Source organism: Glandiceps talaboti, chromosome 14 (assembly GCF_964340395.1).
Source record: "Glandiceps talaboti chromosome 14, keGlaTala1.1, whole genome shotgun sequence".
NCBI classification, from domain to species: Eukaryota; Metazoa; Hemichordata; class Enteropneusta; family Spengelidae; genus Glandiceps; species Glandiceps talaboti.
The window spans coordinates 1,467,501-1,487,500 of NC_135562.1; the positions used below are offsets into that span (position 1 = coordinate 1,467,501).

At 36.4% G+C, this 20,000-nt stretch overlaps 3 protein-coding genes across 3 annotated transcripts in view; all 3 read right to left on the bottom strand.

Moving 5' to 3' along the window:
- Window positions 1-1,383: 1,383 nt before the first annotated feature.
- On the bottom strand, window positions 1,384-5,583 carry LOC144445669 (beta-1,4 N-acetylgalactosaminyltransferase 1-like). The gene is made up of 2 exons (XM_078135306.1): window positions 5,542-5,583; window positions 1,384-3,517 (listed from the first exon to the last, which is right to left on the bottom strand). The coding sequence occupies exon 2, from the start codon at window positions 3,492-3,494 to the stop codon at window positions 1,884-1,886; it is 1,611 nt and encodes a 536-aa protein (XP_077991432.1). The 5' UTR covers window positions 3,495-3,517; window positions 5,542-5,583; the 3' UTR covers window positions 1,384-1,883.
- Window positions 5,584-6,294: 711 nt separating this feature from the next.
- Window positions 6,295-8,894, bottom strand: LOC144445880 (beta-1,4 N-acetylgalactosaminyltransferase 1-like). The gene is made up of 2 exons (XM_078135522.1): window positions 8,857-8,894; window positions 6,295-8,143 (listed from the first exon to the last, which is right to left on the bottom strand). The coding sequence occupies exon 2, from the start codon at window positions 8,059-8,061 to the stop codon at window positions 6,406-6,408; it is 1,656 nt and encodes a 551-aa protein (XP_077991648.1). The 5' UTR covers window positions 8,062-8,143; window positions 8,857-8,894; the 3' UTR covers window positions 6,295-6,405.
- A 2,075-nt stretch (window positions 8,895-10,969) lies between these two features.
- Window positions 10,970-20,000, bottom strand: part of LOC144445785 (gastrin-releasing peptide receptor-like) — a 21,140-nt gene continuing 12,109 nt past the window's right edge. Inside the window, exons 2-4 of the mRNA XM_078135423.1 lie at window positions 13,556-13,701; window positions 12,336-12,436; window positions 10,970-11,705 (exon numbers count right to left, since the gene is read on the bottom strand). Coding sequence (XP_077991549.1) covers window positions 10,970-11,705; window positions 12,336-12,436; window positions 13,556-13,701 — 983 coding nt within the window. The remainder of the gene's footprint in view (window positions 11,706-12,335; window positions 12,437-13,555; window positions 13,702-20,000) is intronic.

A 20,000-nucleotide genomic window follows, 5' to 3' on the forward strand; every position in this document is an offset into this window, starting at 1 on the left:
AACTACACATTACTGGTTGATGGTGTAGTGTATGCTAGCTAGTAAACTACACATTACTGGTTGATGGGTTAGTGTATACTAACTAGTAAACTACACATTACTGGTTGAAGGGTTAGTGTATGCTAGCTAGTAAACTACACATTACTGGTTGATGGTGTAGTGTATGCTAGCTAGTAAACTACACATTACTGGTTGATGGGTTAGTGTATGCAAGCTAGTAAACTACACATTACTGGTTGAAGGGTTATTGTATACTAACTAGTAAACTACACATTACTGGTTGATGGGTTAGTGAATGCTAGCTAGTAAACTACACATTACTGGTTGATGGTGTAGTGTATGCTAGCTAGTAAACTACACATTACTGGTTGATGGTGTAGTGTATGCTAGCTAGTAAACTACACATTACTGGTTGATGGGTTAGTGTATACTAACTAGTAAACTACACATTACAGGTTGATGGGTTAGTGTATACTAGCTAGTAAATTACACATTACAGGTTGATGGGTTAGTGTATACTAGCTAGTAAATTACACATTACTGGTTGATGGGTTAGTGTATACTAACTAGTAAACTACACATTACTGGTTGAAGGGTTAGTGTATGCTAGCTAGTAAACTACACATTACTGGTTGATGGTGTAGTGTATGCTAGCTAGTAAACTACACATTACTGGTTGATGGGTTAGTGTATACTAACTAGTAAATTACACATTACTAGTTGATGGGTTATTGTATACTAACTAGTAAACTACACATTACTGGTTGATGGGTTAGTGAATGCTAGCTATAGTAAACTACACATTACTGGTTGATGGGTTAGTGCATACTAACTAGTAAACTACACCTTACAGGTTGATGGGTTAGTGAATGCTAGCTAGTAAACTACACATTACTGGTTGATGGGTTAGTGTATGCCAGCTAGTAAACTACACATTACTGGTTGATGGTGTAGTGTATGCTAGGTACACACAACCCATTTATATCGCAACACACAGTATAGACTCACAAGCAACAGCTTTTCACTGTGAGGACACGTTGTTTAATTAGTCTCAAAATGGGGAAATATAATGGATTCTCTCCATCCGTCCATCCATCCATCCATCCATCCATCCATACATACATCCATCCATACATACATACATACATACATACATACATACATACATACATACAAATACGAACATTATCAGATGCTAATTGTGAAATGAACGTACTGTATAACTTTGAGTTTCAGTGGACCCAAACAAGCAAACAAACAAACAAACAAACAAACAAACACACAGCCACACACATGCGCGCACCCCCCCCACACACACACACATGCCACCCAGTACACATACACAAACCTTATACGACAAAACTTGTGTTATGCTTCGTGGTATTTTTTTATTTATAAAAAACATACATCTCTCATTGGAGTCATATCAATACTGTATTTAATTTGATTTACACAATTATATTAATAATGTTATTTTCATTATATCTTGAACACTACAATTTATTACAACAAATTTTCTGGCAGTATTCACGTTACTGTAGATATACGTGAATCGTTCCTTCCGCTTGTATAACGCCCTCTCTCACGATAGCGGTACCGAGTGATTACATAAGCGGACTTTTAAGACTAACGTCATAGAGAAATGTTTGAATTATTTGAATAAACAAAGAAACAGAAAGACAAAGAAACAAACAAAGCAAACAAACAAAGAAACCAGCAAGCAAACAAACACATAAATAAATAAATAAATAAACAAACAAACAAACAAACAAACAAACAACGAGCTATAAAAAGAGGCAACCGAGACGTTCTCATTTTAAAGCTTGTAATGTTGACATGATTGCAATTGTATGCAATCTTCACCTGTTTCAAATACCATTTAATTAGTTGTAATGAGGTCCTTTCTGTCTCATTCCAGACATACATTTCAGATTATTTTTGTAAATAGAATATAGAGCTCTGCCACCAAAGCCTTTGTTTTTCCCTACTCCATCCGAATACCTGAATTTTTCATACTCTGCAGTCCTAATCTGCGCATGTCTAACGCGCACATCTTTACAGCAGACAATTCCTAACTTTCCGAATGCATCGAATAGAAATTCGTAGTGGCCGATTCGATCTAACATTGGATCAAAGCCAACACTTCGAACTGAAAGCGTCCTTCCCATGAAAGCATTTGGGATTTCGTCTGCAATTTCACACTCTGGATAGTCTTCTAAGTAGCCGTGTTTGGCGTTGTAGATGCGATTAACACAATATCCATCCTTACTAAACCCTCTTTCGTAAATAGATGTCGTAAACAGAGTTTTCAGCATGACACCCTCATCTTTTTCTACACGTGTACTCACAATATCAATTTTCAGGTTGGGATCTTCTAAAATTTCGACCATTTTGTCCAGTTTCGTATTTTTTGTGAACATCATGTCGTCATCCAGAATAAAAAAGTAAGGAGTTCTGACTTGACTTAAAGCTAAATTTCGTCCTGCGAACCAACCTTCCGCAAAAGGCATAATAAAATGTTTCACATTATTTCCCGGGATTTTCTGTATATGTTCACTGTCGTCTGCTATAATGATTGTCATGTTTGGGTAGAATTTATGTACACTCTGAACCATGGCATTCACGGCGTCATATCTCATGAACGTTTTTGCTATCACCGTCACCTTTTTATTAATACTTTCGTCATCTCTGACGTCATATAGTCTGGGGAACGGTTCCCGCCGAATGTGAATCTGAATATTTATAGAAAAACCTCTAAAACGTACTTCAATGATATCTCTAGCATCAATATCGTATACTTTACTCGTGTATATGATATTTTTCAGGATGTTGTTTGTTTCGGATACATTCATGGCAGTGAAGATTTTTAGTTGGTTCGAATTCTGTCCGGACATACCAACACTTTGTCCATATTTTTCTGGCAAGTCTATTCTCAAAACACCAAGACGTCTTATTGAAATAAATTCAAGAAGGAATTCCTTGTTTCCCTGCATAGTTGGTATATCTACGATACTAATTCCTTTCAATCTAACTGCTTCTAAAGGTTCAACTGTTAGTCCACTCCCAAGGTAGGCAATAGGTGACATCGCGGGACACATCACAAATGGTTCCCGTTTATCTTTTTGTTCTTTTTCTAATTTCTCAAGCTCCTTTTCACGACGATACTTCACGTTTGTTTTCAATGGACCGTAGAAGCCGCCTTCACATTCACAATCATCATCTTCCCGCCTTTGTAGTGTTGTCTGCAGATTTTGTAATTCTGTCAAACTTAAACCAGTATCTTCCCAGGCCTGGCTAATGAACTTGCCAAAGTAATGCCGACAGTCGTTCTGGTTGTCGTTCACTGTGGTGGCAAGACCGACACTACGGCTTTCTACAGAGCGGGGACATCTCTCATTGGCAGTAAGTTGGTGGTAGTGAGATATAAGGCATAGAATGGTCATAAACGATGCCAGGAACAGAAGAGTATTTAAACGCAAAGTATACACTTTCATGATGATTGTACTCTACAGATTGCCTGAAAAAATGGAAAAGGTTTATCATTTTAGTATGGTTGTCATGGAGATTTCCAAACTTACGTATTTTAACGATCAAAGCAATACGTGACACTTTTACTGCTATTCCGGAAATGTTATTGTCATCAGCCATGACGTCACAGATAAGCTTATTAGAGTGAAAATCGCAAAATCAGACATTGAGTTCTACTATTATACGAAACTCGTTTCGACAAGCTGTTATTTCCTCCGTGCAGTTTGCCATTCATTGAATCGATTGAAAGGAAAGTACTATCTTTTTAGTTATTCTTACAAAAAGTAGATATATTGTACAAATATTAATTTTCATATCTGCTATGAAAAAAATGAATTGAAATTTGAATTTATGGTAGCTTAGAAAATGACAGGTTGTTGTGATTTATGCAAATGAGTCTGATGCATTAAAATAACAGCTGTTGTGTATTTGTAAAGGGTTGGCTGACCTCTGTCATCTGTCAGTACATCGGATGTCATTCGATGTTAAAAACTAGGATATATAGATTAACATCAATAAATGTGTTTCAATTATAACTTTTCAGAAAACCTTTCTCCAGTTTTAGTAATTTTTTGCAAAGAATTAAGCAGACGTGAAGAAAAGCTTTGAAATGTGTCATCATTATTGCTAAATAACATGTCAATGGGTTGACTGACAAGCGATATGACATTTTTCCTTCCCTTGATGGTTATAGGCTAACATAACACATTGATATGATTTGACATACAACTATGATTTCCTATTCAAAATGTAGCACTTGTTATATAACCAGCGCTACTAGATTTATCTCACATTTCTATGGTAGTGTTATAGACCCTGTCGTGTAGGGTCTATGGTAATGTTATAGACCCTGTCGTGTAGGGTCTATGGTAGTGTTACAGACCCTGTCGTGTAGGGTCTATGGTAGTGTTATAGACCCTGTCGTGTAGGGTCTATGGTAGTGTTATAGACCCTGTCGTGTAGGGTCTATGGTAATGTTATAGACCCTGTCGTGTAGGGTCTATGGTAGTGTTACAGACCCTGTCGTGTAGGGTCTATGGTAGTGTTATAGACCCTGTCGTGCAGGGTCTATGGTAGTGTTATAGACCCTGTCGTGTTGGATCTATGGTATTGTTATAGACCCTGTCGTTTAGGGGGCTATGGTATAGTTGAATCATAGCGAAGTAAGCAACTGTACATGAATAAATTAAAACCGTCTTCGTACTTGGTAGTACAGGTTCCCAAACTTACAAATCATATATACCAATGACATAGATGCCTAGTGTCAGGTTGGGTTATTCAAAAATGTCAAATCGAGAAATAGAAGAATTTTGCCATAATGATAGTACTTTTGTGTAACTAAAATACATTAAAGTGTCGATAAAGAGCATTTTTCTTACTACATACTGGCTTTATATTCATAGTACTACATACTGGCTATATATTCATAGCACTACATACTGGCTTTCTATTGTTAGTACTACATACGGGCTTTATATTCATAGTACTACACACTGGCTTTATATTCATAGTACTACATACTGGCTTTATATTCATAGTACTACATACTGGCTTTATATTCATAGTACTACATACTATTTACCTGATTTGAGATTGATTGACTGTGCTGTCTGAAACAATTATCAACTTTGGCCAATTACGTTTTCTGTGTGTGTGTGTGTGGGGGGGGGGGGGGGTTCTGAGCCCAAGCTAATTTTCCTACATTGATCTCGCCCCTTAGTACATTTTCACAAAATTGACAATCATAAGCGTTCATAACATGAGTACCTGGTGCCAGGTTAAATGATGACAGCTTCAGTACGCATATACATGTACACATTAATATGAATGAACTACTTTTAAAACGTTGATGAAAACCACAGCTCTGCTATTGGCATATTAATAAACGACATGCCAAGATTGATGCGATATCATTTCAGTTGTTTCGTTCTGATTATAGAAACGGTTGTCATTGCCCTCATTGTACCTTATCCACGTCAAATTAAGATATGACATCGGACTACTGATACTTACCTTCGTGTCGGTCCTGTCCCAACGGAATTAGATCAAAAATCGCTTCCACAGCAAAATATACATAAAGTGTCACCTGACCGCATTGCTTGTTACTGATTGGTAGGGAGTGTTGATCACTCTCCAGGCTGCTGATCGGGGCCTGATCACTTCCACAACAGTTGTGACAGAGATTAAAGCGGGAAATGTTTAGATTTACTGTTGATGTGTGTCATGATATTGACAGATGAAATTAATAATTCACTAATTTTACTGTATATGTGATGTTTTCATATTTATTATTTATCCTCGAAACACGTCAAAATTGTAACTTGCATTGGAATCAAAAGGCTGTGCTGTTTAGGGTGTGATTACCGTCCAAAGACTATTTTTGAACTATGTGTACATCCACGCATTACAAACCAACCTCTCCACAATCCAAGAACAAAAACTATTGATAAACACAAAGATGACGGTAGTATTGGATTATCATTATCTTCTGCAGCTTGAATTAAACAGTAGTTTTGTTTGTTTCGGTTTTTGTTTTCGGTCGGTCGGTCGGTCGGTCGAGAGAGACTGAGAGAGAGAGAGAGAGAGAGAGAGAGAGAGAGAGAGAGAGAGAGAGAGAGAGAGAGAGAGAGAGAGAGAGAGAGAGAGAGAGAGAGAGAGAGAGAGAGAGAGAGAGAGAGAGAGAGGGGGGGGGGAGAGAGAGAGAGAGAGAGAGAGAGAGAGAGAGAGAGAGAGAGAGAGGGGGGGGGAGAGAGAGAGAGAGGGGGGGGAGGGGGAGTGTTCCCGAAACATTAAATAAAATTTACACAAACATTTATTATAGTACGTGTATATCATCCCTTTGGTCAATAGCACATTCGTCACAACCCGTTCTCAACATCATGACTTCGGAGATTTTTTGGGTGGAACTGGCATCTTTACCCCTCCTATACATTTTAAATTATTCTTAAATAGAGAGTAAAACACCCTTTCTTTGTAACCAACTTTTTCTCCGACGCCGTCAATATATCTATGTGAAATATATTCTTGCGTTCTGACCCTGTCATGAAATACTGTGACGTCATTACAAACAGCTACTCTGAGAACCCCTAACGCGTCGTAATAAAATTCCATGTGTCCTACCCTATCAAACATAGGATCAAATCCAATCTTACGAACTGAAGCGGTTCTTCCTAAGAAAATATTCCCTATTTCGTCTGCATAGTAACACATATTTAGGTCTCCGACATTATGGTAATGTTTTGGATGGCGTCTATATAAGCAATATCCTTCGTCGCTATGGTTACGTATGTAAATGGCCGGAGCAAAAATGTTGTCATCCAGTGCACCTTTTTTGTCTTCTGTCCTTGCACCGAGAAGGTCCAATTTCGGATACCATTCCAGTCTTTCAAGTAAAGTCTCTAATTTTGTGTTCTCAGTAAAAACCATGTCGTCATCAACGTAAAAGAAATATTTGGTGGACACCTGACTCAAGCCTAGATTTCTTCCAGCGAACCAACCCTCCTTGAAAGGCATGACGTAATGCTTTACGTTCTGTCCTGTGATTGGCTGCACTAACTCACTGTCATCGACAACGATTATTGTCATGTTAGGATAAAATCTGTTGACACTTTTAACAAGCTGGTTGACAGAATCATATCTGAGAAATGTTTTGGTAACAACTGTTACTTGTCTATTGATGTCAACGTCATCACCATCTTCCATGTTGTACAGTTTTGGAAACGGTTCTCGTACAATATGCAAATTAATCTGAACTTTAAAATTCAAGAACGATACCTCTATTACATCACGTGTATCGATGTACAACTCGTTGCTACGATACAAAACGTTGCTCAGCAACTGATTCATTTCATCAACAGATAGTGATGAATTTATTGTAAGAAAATCTGTGTTTTGCCCCTGTATATCAACCTTCTCAGCAAACTCCTCCATTACATGAACGCGTAGACTACCAAGAAGTCGTGTTGATCTAAAACAAACAGAATAAAAGGTGCCCGAATCCAATAAACTCGACGCCGATGGATGAATTGATAATCCTAAAAGATTAACATCGGCTAAAGGTTCAACTTTGATTCCTCCACCAATGAAGCTTAAGATCGACATTGGCGGACAGTGAACAGTTTGATCTTCAGTTTCTAAACGTTCCCTTTTCAAGACGTCTCTCCTTCTCTCAAGCATTCCTCTTGCAAGAGGGCCGTATGATCCGAATCGGTGACAAGTACATCCGTCATATGATCTTTCCGTCTCAACATCTTTAGACTCTTGGGACCTTAGCTGGTCAAGCCACTGAATGAACAGTTCTCGACATGTTGTAAACGGATCTTCTCGTGTTTCTGTTCCTTCAGTTTGAACCAAGTTACTTCCAGGACTTCTTGTATCACTGTTACAACTTTGTCCATCACGTGCATACAGTTTAAACAACCAAAAACACAACGAAAGTATGATTGAATAACGAAAGACTGACTTTAGTATCCAAGATATCCTCATTATGATGACATCAGATCTAGAGGTGATGTTTTGATGATTCCCTGTCATGTAATGTGTTGACTGGACATTGTTTGAATAGTGACGTCACGAAGACAATATGTCTACCATTAGTACCATAACTTGTCAATATCTGTTGATCACAAATAAATGATTACTTGGTATTACACTAACTTTATAATGTTAATTTTGATTGTTTCACTTGGGTGCATTTATGTTTTTGTTTGTTTGTTTGTTTGTTTGTTTGTTTGTTTGTTTGTTTGTTTGTTTGTTTGTTTGTTATTATGTATGTATGTATGTATGTATGTCTGTCTGTGTGTGTGTGGGGGGGGGGCGTGTGTATATATATATATATATATGTATGTATGTATGTATGTATGTGTGTGTGTATGTATGTGTGTGTATGTATGTGTATGTATGTATGTATGTATGTATGTATGTATGTATGTATGTATGTATGTATGTATGTATGTATGTATGTACGTACGTACGTACGTACGTACGTTCATGTAAGTATGTGTGCTTGTGTCTGTGTACGTATGCGCGTACGTAAGTATATCCGCACGCACGCATGCATACGCAAATATCGATGAAAACATAAATCACATCGGAAAACATGGTGAGCAAAACTGCTCAATATTGCACAACAATAAACAAAGGCCACAGTGATAGTTTTGGTCGCAGACAAAGGGAATTGAATGTCTTTGTTTGTGTTCACTGCTATACAAGGCTTGATTGATGTAGACACACCATTACATGGTGACTTGATTCATATTCTTTCATTCAATGACAATATTATAAAACGAATTATATAACGTTGATGAAATTCACGAAATTGTAACTTACCCTCACTGCCTGTCCACGAATCGGTGCTTTCTGCCCCTCTACATCATTTTTGTTGACGTCATTTCCGGTAATCGTATAATCACGGCGATGTTGTACAATCACCCGTCAGCTGGTGACTATTTAAATATGTAAGTAGGACAGTTTGATTTTACATCGGAGTATTAATAGACGTCATCCTGTGCGAGGATTAGTGACCAATTGATTGTATTTGTCATATTTTGACTTTTACAAGGACCATGTAGCTAAAATATTATTGCTGGTTACTCCGTTTACCGACGATACATATATTCGTTACTAAGGCGTGGAATCCACCTAGATACGTGATTTTATATTTATCTTGAGTATAAATTTATTTTATTGCAATCACGCTAAACGAAAAGATAGACATTCATATTTATACTGTACCAGGAATTCGACTCACACAAGCTATTTATTTTCATTAAAAAATTACAAGCAGAAAAGTATGTTTCTCTATGTTCAGTGTCTCTCGATGTCTTGTCCAATGGGTTTGTATCATGTCACCTCAGTTTACAATATTTAAAAGTCAGAGAAGATAACCAGAATATATCATATTGTTAATTGACTGTATACATAACAGACCTCGTGACGTGTGAGTTCAAGTGACTGCATACATAACAGACCTCGTGACGTGTGAGTTCAAGTGACTGCATACATAACAGACCTCGTGACGTGTGAGTTCAAGTGACTGCATACATAACAGACCTCGTGACGTGTGAGTTCAAGTGACTGCATACATAACAGACCTCGTGACGTGTGAGTTCAAGTGACTGCATACAGAACAGACCTCATGACGTGTGAGTTCAAAGTATATGGTAATATACGTGCGTACGTGTGCGGCAGTGCCATCACAGGCGGTACATTTGTTTTCGATAACCCGACCAACCCTAGTTGAAGCCGCCGATCTTAAACATTTATTGAACATTTAGCAAAAAGAATGAGAATTTCGTCTTCTCTGATCCATGTACGTCTATTTTCTTTCCCCAGTTATGTCAGTACATAATTAATCAAACTATTACTGAAGGGATCTTCTGATGGATAGTATTATATATTTTTCAAAAATAAAAGTAATTAAAACTTATGATAAGATACAATGAAATCCCAATTTACCCACCATATTTTGGGGGATGAATTTTATCGGAAAACACAGTTATTTGTTTTTCGCCTTGTCGTAAACTTTTTCAAGCAGAAGTCCCCCCCCCCCTTCCTGGCAGCAATGCATCATGATGTTTTGGGATTATTACATACGTAACCTTTATCGAAAACATCCAATTTATATAATACTGGTTATAAACAGTATGTTTGAGAGTTGAACAATGCTAATGTATGTATGCTGATATTATAGCAAACTATTTTATGATCAAAAACGACGCAAGACGCCAAATCTATTCAAATGTTAAGAGATATATACACCTCACGCTGAAGAAATCATATGACTTCTTAGACCACCACATTTAAAGTGACAATAAATATTTGAGAATATAATGAAAGACTAATATTTTAATTTACAATATTAATATGATAATATCATGTATTCTAAAGATCATACCTACAAAGATGATTTATTTCTTAGGATAAAAGTGGCAATTTCAAAAATACAGTTATATGATAATATAGTGAAACTTTTCAATGTTGTTATGTTTGCTTGGATGTGTATATGTATGGGGGTGGAGGGTCTTTATTTATGGAACAAAGTTGTTTACTAATCCAGACATTTGCTACATTGATAGGTAGTAATATGCTAATGTTCCAATTTAAAGTTAATAATTTTCGAATCTGTCTACCTGCGCGCGTATGTATGTGTGTATGTATGTATGTATGTATGTATGTATGTATGTATGTATGTATGTATGTATGTATGTATGTATGTATGTGTGTGTGTGTGTGTGTGTGTGTGTATGTATGTATGTATGTATGTATGTATGTGTGTGTGTGTGTAAGTGTGTGTGTGTGTGTGTGTGTGTGTGTGTGTGTGTGTGTGTGTGTGTTTGGGCATATATATATTTCAGAATTCACATTACTTTTAATACTTTCATAAAATATTGAAACTTATTGTCAATATATAATACAAGGCATACATATATGGAATATTTGTTTACAATCGTTCTCCTACGTTGTCAGCATCGACACTCTCCGTGCCACTGTAGTACGACCAAACAGAGTTGGTTTCCACAGTCGAACTGTCCTCCCCTTGACTGACAACGCCCTCTTTGTCTGGATTATGTTTGAGACAGCAGATCAAATTACGGAAACCTCGTCGATAGTTGGCGCTCATCATTGAATAGATGAATGGTTTGTAGACACATACGGAGTAGAGGCAAGTTCCAGCCAGGAATTTACACAATGAATACCATTTGTCATGTGACATATAACCAACGTGAACGAACACGGAGACGATGCTGTCGATGGTTGCCGGCAGAAGTAAGACTGAGTAAAGTGTTATGAGGGTCAATAATAGCTTGAGTGCCCTCTTACAGGCAGCCATTATCTTGTAATTTGAAGACAGCAGAACTTGGGCCTCATTTGAGCGTAGAAACGAGTTTATCTTGGTGAAAGCAACGGTAATTATCAATAAAGGTGTGACGTAGAAGACGACGACACGTGACAATGCCAATTTCAACCAATCAGAAGTTTTCAAATTTATCCAACAAATGGGAATGAAGGTACCATTGCCTGTCGGCGGAACGTAAGGCTGTTCGATGACGTCACCGGATATAGCTTTTGGAATGGCAGCTGATATCGCCAATAGCTGAACGATGACGGTGACAGCTATAAACTTTTTAACCGAACGGATGCTGTACGCCCTCATAGGCCTTGATAAGGTAAGGAATCTGAAATCATGAAAAAAGTGTAACCCAGTCTTGATAAACAGTCAATTATTTATATCTATAAACCGTCATTAACGAGTTTATAAAAAGAAACATATATTTTTAAACTACATGGTATCATAAAAATGTCAACTTCGGATTTATTTAAAGTTTCCTCCATGAGGGCACTTTTTCTTTACTTCCATAGCACGAGCGATGAATCGTGCGCCAACAGCGATGGATATATTGGCCTCAGGGCAAGTAAGAGTAGAATTTGTTTAAATCATACCGAATAAACATTATTCTCTACTCAAAAATACTTCTGTTTGTTTGTTTGATTGTTTGTTTGTTTGTCGATTCATCACTACATCATCATGGTGATATATCAGAAGGTGTACGTTTGTTGGTAGACACGTCATTTTATGATACTCTACTGAGATTTTGTGAGGCTTTTCAACGGTCGGATTATGACATCAAGATAATCTGACATTTATTCAAAATAAGACTAAGTCTTCGGTTTCTTTCATCCAATCCATCATTCAGTAATCCGCTTTTCTTCAGAGAGATTTAAAGAAGGTAGAACAGATGACGTCATAAAAGAAGTTTGTCGTCATGACTACAATGTAAACACTAATAAAAGATAATCGTAAATACCTATCAATGCTCATAGCTACCAGTGTAAAGATAGTCACTGCTATGGCGTAGTCTTGAAAGAACAGCATTGCCTTACAGAAGCAGGCACTAAATGTCCATCTCTGTTGAGAAATAAATGTATGATTTACTGATGATCCAGAAAAGGGTGATTTACATGCGAAGTATGTCTTGAGTGGACATCGGCGAGGGACTATCTCAATGAGAAATGACGTCGAACCGACATTACCCATTTGTCCTACGGTTCACATTGAAAATCGTTTTTTACGACATTTGAAAATACATAATACTAAATTAAAGTTTAATAAATTATGTCCCTTGATTGCCACTCATTGCACCAACGGATGGCGATTTTGTGAGACATTTCAATATTTTTATTAATGTTGTTCAGTTTAATTAGAGAAATCAAATTGATGAGTACAACTATTCCCCAAAGGCAGGGCACTGTGACAGTGCATAATAATGATAACAGAAATGAGATCAAAATACTGGGAAGACAAGAAAGACTGAATGTTGTATGTATTATTATCAGAATTCTATGTAAGCCAGTAATTTATGTTTGTCATTGATTACCATATATGGTGATGATATTGATTGTATCAGGAAGTGATGGACATTATAATATTGACGTAATATGAAGTCCTTTAAAAAGATGAAAAACTGATGACTCATCCATAAGCTGGAACTACTAACAAACTTTCAATTTCAGTATCATGAATGTAATCGTTATAGTCAGTGGTAAGAACAGGTTCTTGGGTATCACTACAAATAAATGAATGAATGAATGAATGAATGAATGAATGAATGAATGAATGAATGAATGAATGAATGAATGAATGAATGAATGAATGAATGAATGAATGAATGAATGAATGGATGGATGGATGGATGAATGAATGAATGAATGGATGGATGGATGGATGGGTGGATGGATGAATGGATGGATGGATGGGTGGATGGATGGATGGATGGATGGATGGATGGATGGATGGATGGATGGATGGATGGATGAAGGAAGGGATGGGTAGATGGGTGGATGGATGGATGAATGGAGGGATGGATGGAGGACTAGATGGAGGGATGGATGGAGGAAGGGATGGATGGAGGAAGGAAGGGATGGATGGATGGATAGATAGATAGATGGATGGGTGAATTATTAGACAGCAATAAGTAAGAAATGGTTCTATTTATTGGACAGCAAATAAAGAACAAGATATGCATACCTGGTACACGTAAACACTTATGATATCAAAGGGCATTGCTAATAGCAACAAGGTCAGGTCTGCAACAGCCATTTGTGATATAAAGAGATTTGTAACAGTCCTCATATGTGAATTAATGCTGACAACGAGAACTGTCAGCACGTTACCTGCAAAATAATAAATGTAATATAAAAACAGGAAAAACTCATTTATCACGTTCTAGCTGTCAACCAGGTAAATCTCATTTTATCTAATGATATACGGAACATGATATACTGAGTGATATATCGCTGCAGGCTAGGCAACATGCGAGGGAAACAAGAACAAATAGAACAGCACAGTGGTGGCTGCAAAGAGAGTTGGTTATTAGATTTCTGGTTTGATATCTGTAAATTCTTAAAGATTAATTTGTCCATTCACAGCATGTCATGCATGTTTGAGTGCAGCATATCTTGTATTGCCTTTCTGGACATTCCCAAGGCCCATATAATCGTGTAATTGCTTCTTAAATAGCTAGGTAGCATAATATACGCTTTAGCGACAACCTGTATTGAAAATCACATGGCTCGCTTGGTCTTAGCTAGAAGGGAATCAAGTGTTCAGATGTGTTCGTACATGCTACCCACGACTACAAACTACAAGTTTCATCTATAATTTTTACCATTACCTACACATTTTTGTTCTAGTGTATTTCTCAGATATACAGTAGAAGGTAGAATATTATCTCTTTGAAAATGTTTGTCTTTTCAAAAATAATCATCTAAGTCTTGACGTTCTCGAACAGGCGCCAACGGTATCGAGATCTCTGTTGATTTTAGATTCCGTAACATAGGCCGTGTCATTAGCTTTTGGGGTTTCGTTGAGAACTCAATACGAGACAAATGTTTTAGGTTAAAGGTCAAACAGTTAGTTAATCATTCATATTAGTCATCCTGAAACATATATAGAATATTTAAAACACATTCAAGTAAAGTCAAATTGTGCCAATATTTCGAAAACTAGTAAATATATCGAATATAGCTAATGCACAAGATATAGGCAAGCTCTGAGACATGACAGTACAATGTCATATCATGTCTGAAGAGACTTCCTTCTGTGTAATGTTTTGACGGAAATATAGGCTAAGTAGTGAAGTACGAAAACCAAACCAGTAACTACGGACTTTCAAACAAACATTTGTTTCTGAGCAGAAATTTACATGATTTATGATTTATAGAGTCGTGGTTATCAACAAGCAAACAAACAAACAGACATACAAACAGACAGACAGACAGACAGACAGACAGACAGACAGACAGACAGACAGACAGACAGACAGACAGGCAGACAGACAGACAGGCAGGCAGGCAGGCAGGCAGGCAGGCAGGCAGGCAGGCAAGCAGGCAGGCAGACAGACAGACAGACAGACAGACAGACAGACAGACAGACAAACCGTACTTCATCCGGACAGGCACAGAAAACCACTGAAATTTAAGATCTATTGATTTTGTATATAGTGTGTAATGTTCCCTAGAAATATTATACACTTACTGCCCGGCTATGAGGGTTATATACACTTATTGCTTGGCTATGAGGGCACTAGTAGAGGTGTATTACCCCAAGGGTTGCAGCTACTATTTCCGAATCCCAAGGCTGAAAGCCGAGGTAAATAGCTGCTACATACTAGCATGAGGTAATATGACGTCTAATAGTTCCCTAATAAGACCAGGCAACATATCACAATCTTTGGTAAATATTATGTCCACTGTCAAAGCAAGTCCTCGACAAGATTTCCCTTTTACATGAATATTGCCTTGAGGGAATAAAACGCGACAAGTGCCCCCTATATGCAAATTGAGGTCACTATGGGCCAATGGTCCATACCACGTTATCTAAGCCACACCTAGAAAATGTTTGTTTCGTTTCATCATATTGCTAGCATATATTACAACTATTAAATTACATTAATATTTCAAATGCTTCTGTGGTATACTATAAAAAATACGTTGTATAAATGTAACAAGAAAACGATATACACAAACTTACTCAACACTCTATGGACACTGATGTAATGAGCTCCGTTATTTCATTATTAGCTTCGTTATCCCAGATCAGACAGGTGTTTGGCGTCGACTTGTTCGTCAATCGTGTAATAATACACAGTATTGAATTGTATATATTTAATGTACGGTTTGGATAACAATGAAGATAGACATTTATGAGAACATCTACCTTATATATAGGAATGATGTTAATAATAAAAAAGTTATTGCACCCGAGTTTGATATGTACTATTTTTCTTATAAAATAGTCTTGCGGGCATTGCCATAAAATTGTACATGATTTATAAGTAATATATGTATAGGTTACAGCTCTGTCCTATTTTCATCTTACACGGCATTAAGCATTATTCTTTTCCAGTGAGGTCCCCGGCCTGCCCCTTCTCTCTCTCACTGTCTCTCTGTCTGTCTCAATCTGTGTCTCTGTCTTTCTGTTGCCTGCCTGTCTGTCTGTCTGTCTGTCTGTCTGTCTGTCTCTGTCTGTCTCTGTCTCTGTCTTTCCCTGTGTCTCTGTCTGTCTGTCTGTCTGTCTGTCTGTCTGTCTGTCTGTCTGTCTGTCTGTCCGTCCGTCCGTCCGTCCGTCCGTCCGTCCGTCCGTCCGTCTGTCTGTCTGTCTGTCTGTCTGTCTCTCTCTGATCTATATCAGTACAGTTTATCACGATGTCATAAAACTTTATGAACAAATCATCATCAAGAAGACATAAAACTGACGTATGTGTTTTTGGTAATAAAACATAACCTTGTTGCTGTTTTAACAACTACCATGCGTCATTGAATAATCAACCATTACTAGGTTTACATAAGTTCGTGTTACGACAATGTGAACATTTATATTAGCTTTGGGATTAGAGGTATCCAATGACATGAATTATTAGTTAAATTTTGTTACAACCAATGATTATTATAACTGACGTTTCTAAAGATAACTGACTTCTACTTTCATCAAACGCCGTATTTGTGAAAAAAAAAGCAGAGTACATAACTCCCTCTCTCACTTTGGCTACCAAAGCAGACTCATCATGTACCACAACACAGACAAACTTAAAACAATACAAAATAATACATCAATGGTTTGACCTATGACATAAAGTAAGCCAAGACGTAAAAAATCAATCATGTATAATAAATAGAGAAATTAGAGAAATAGAGAAAGAGTGATTTTTTCACTGAAAAAATAAATAAATTTTTGTATTTCGGAAGTCAGTTTAAGTACTTGTATTTGCATGAGTAGTATTTGGATCACATTGAAATAAAATTAGATATGATATATAAAAATGATAAATATTATGATGTTTCATATAATTACTTATTAAAACTACATAATTTTATTCATCTCGAGAAAAAACACTACATAAAGTCACTAAAGAAATGAGGACATGACAATTGATAAAGAGGTCTTCCTTGTCAGTTACTGAAATCAATTAAACACCTGGAGTACAATATATGCTATGGTACACAAACACTCTCAGGGAATGCGGAAGTTAGCAATTTAAATTCCGGTCATTTACATGTAGCAGTAAACCTTTCGATAAGCGTCAACTCACACATTTTACGACTTTAATTGTAACATATCAGGTCATTGGTCATAGAAGTACGTAGCTAAGACGTCTTTTTTATGAGAATTGGCAACTTAATTTCGAGCAGTATTGACTTCTAGACACATTTTATTTCTTGAAGGCCTAACACTCCTCTCTTTTACGCTACGGCAAGGAATGTTATTTAGAATAAGGTCTTAAGGTTATATCTTATCGTAGAATTGTAGCACGCCCCAAATATATATCGTAATCACACTATGACTTGAAGTGTGATTGCATCTATTCTGGATTGCTCAAAGTATTACTTTATATTGCCATACTGTTTCTTATTGATATTGCTGATAATACCACTGAAGATAATTCTGTTATTTGAGGGCAATTTTTGAAATAAATATCCAAATACCGTTGGGATTATTTCTAAGCAATGTAGTCCATAAGAAATTTGGTCTTTTTACGATACAAATATAAAGCGCAGAATTCAAAATTGTTGATTTCCGATAACATGACATCAGAAAATAGGGTAAGTAGGTCAGATGTTTCTTATCTGAGAAATTGCTACGACCCTAAGACAAGCTTCTCGTTGGTCACAATATCTCCGTGATAGTTGGAAGATGTGTAACATAACGTGAAGACAATTATATGTCAAATACACGAACACAATATACGTACTGTACTGTTTAAATTCAACTTACATTATTAAAATGCCTGGTTTGTTATTTTTTTAAAAATAAATTGGCATACTTTGGCAAGAAAGCATACATAGAAATAGAATTTAATTCTAATCATTTTACCTTTTTGAATGTAAAAAAAAGTGTAAGATAATTATAGGATTGGTGGTTTAAAATGTGAATGGGTTTCGGGTTATCTGAAACACCATTTTGTTTTATTTGGGCTAAGTGTACCCTCAGAAAACATTTTGTGACGATATAGTTTGTTGTTAATGTGTACATACACATACATTGCAAAAAGATGTACAAAGTGTAAAAAGTTTGTTATTGTACGTACAATAACAAACATTTTACATTGTTTAATGTTTTGAAGGTTATTGAGTTATGAACATGAACTTGGTATATGTTATTTCACATTATTTTTTCAAGTAGAAAAACATAGTGAAGCTGTTTTATCAAATAAAAATCCAAAATAAATACCAAATTCTCATCCATAAGACCACTTTAATTGTATACCTTATATCCGTAAATCAATTTTGAATAAAAAACGTTTTGTTGGCTCTGATTACGTCCAGATTGATCTATTTGTATGAAGAAAATATTATTTCACTGAAATGTCTCAGACTGTGAAATTCATGTTGAAGTGATTTGCCATTATCTAAATTATTATAAACAAATAAGCCTTGGTAATCCTCGGGGACAGCCAACTACCAAAGTGCAATTTTAGCAAATTAATCTCCAACATAACGGTAATTGGGAAAATAAGTTTATTTTTATAGTGATAAAATAATCAAATAAAATGCCACATGGAAGTGCTCATTGAACACAGCTTTGACAACAATGTTGTGATCTAGTATGCTGAATGCAGTTACTCCAGTTAGAATTATACACAGAATGCTTATCTGGCTAACTTCGATTAGTTTATATATGACCATTTCCTAACTTCACTCCTACTCTTTAAAAATGATATGTACATTCCAAAGTGAATTGGACATAGGATTTGTTCTATCATTTGTAGGTGAATAAAATTCATTCATTCATCCATCCATCCATCTACCCAACCATTCATTCATTCATTCATTCATTCATTCATTCATTCATTCAGTATTTCGATCTCAGCAGCAGCTAACATCTCAAGGGTTGGTGTTTTTCACTCACACTTCTTGACAACCTCATAATCGTAAATGTTTAAGAAACAGTCGTGACAATGCATCGATGAATAACACAGTGGAGAAATATTTGTGAAAACTGTAGTAGTTGACATGTAGGTTGGTCAACAACGTTAGGTTGACATGTGGCGTTGTTATTGTATCTTGTATGCACGTCACAAATTGTAGCATCCATCAACAGCTAAATTACCCGTGAATAGTCGAGTGTATAGGCAACAACACTCTTCACCTCATCAAACAACATGTTCATCCGTCATGGACAGATGAACTGATGAATGCCACATGGAATCTTGTATCCCATCTTCTATATACATATTAGGCATTACCTACCTATCAACATTTACTGCGTTATTTATAGTGAAAGAGAACGACTCGATGATTGTAAAACTGACGACAAATGCTACTAAGCTAAAAAGGTATGTGAATTTAGAGTGAATAAAACCCATTCTGCAACGTTATTCCTGATCAAAGGTCACCCTTAGACAAATGTCTCTGACGACGATAATGCCATTTTTCTTTTATTGCACATTCAGTGTCTTTATTTCAAGTTTTACCTTTCAGCTTAGTCCTAGAATATATCGACATGTTCGGTTTCACAACATGTAGTTTTTTTATAGGGATATTTAAAACGTACTTGCACACATATCTACAAATGTATGTCTGTATGTAAATGTATGTACAAATGTATGTATGTTTGATTCAGAAATGTTCAGGCTTTAACCTAACATTTCTGTATCTCGCCGATTTTTCCTTTGAAAAAGAATATTTATTCGAAACGTCGGATTTAACAGCTATTAATACGGACTGATTTATAAGTTCCATATGCATTTCTATGTTTTTATGTATGTATGTATGTATGTATGTATGTATGTATGTATGTATGTATGTATGTATGTATGTATGTATGTATGTATATATGTATGTATGTATGTATGTATGTATGTATGTATGTATGTATGTATGTATGTATATACGTACGTACGTACGAACGTACGTATGCCTGTCTGTCTGTCTATCTGTCTTGTCTTGTCTGTCTGTCTGTCTGTCTGTCTGTC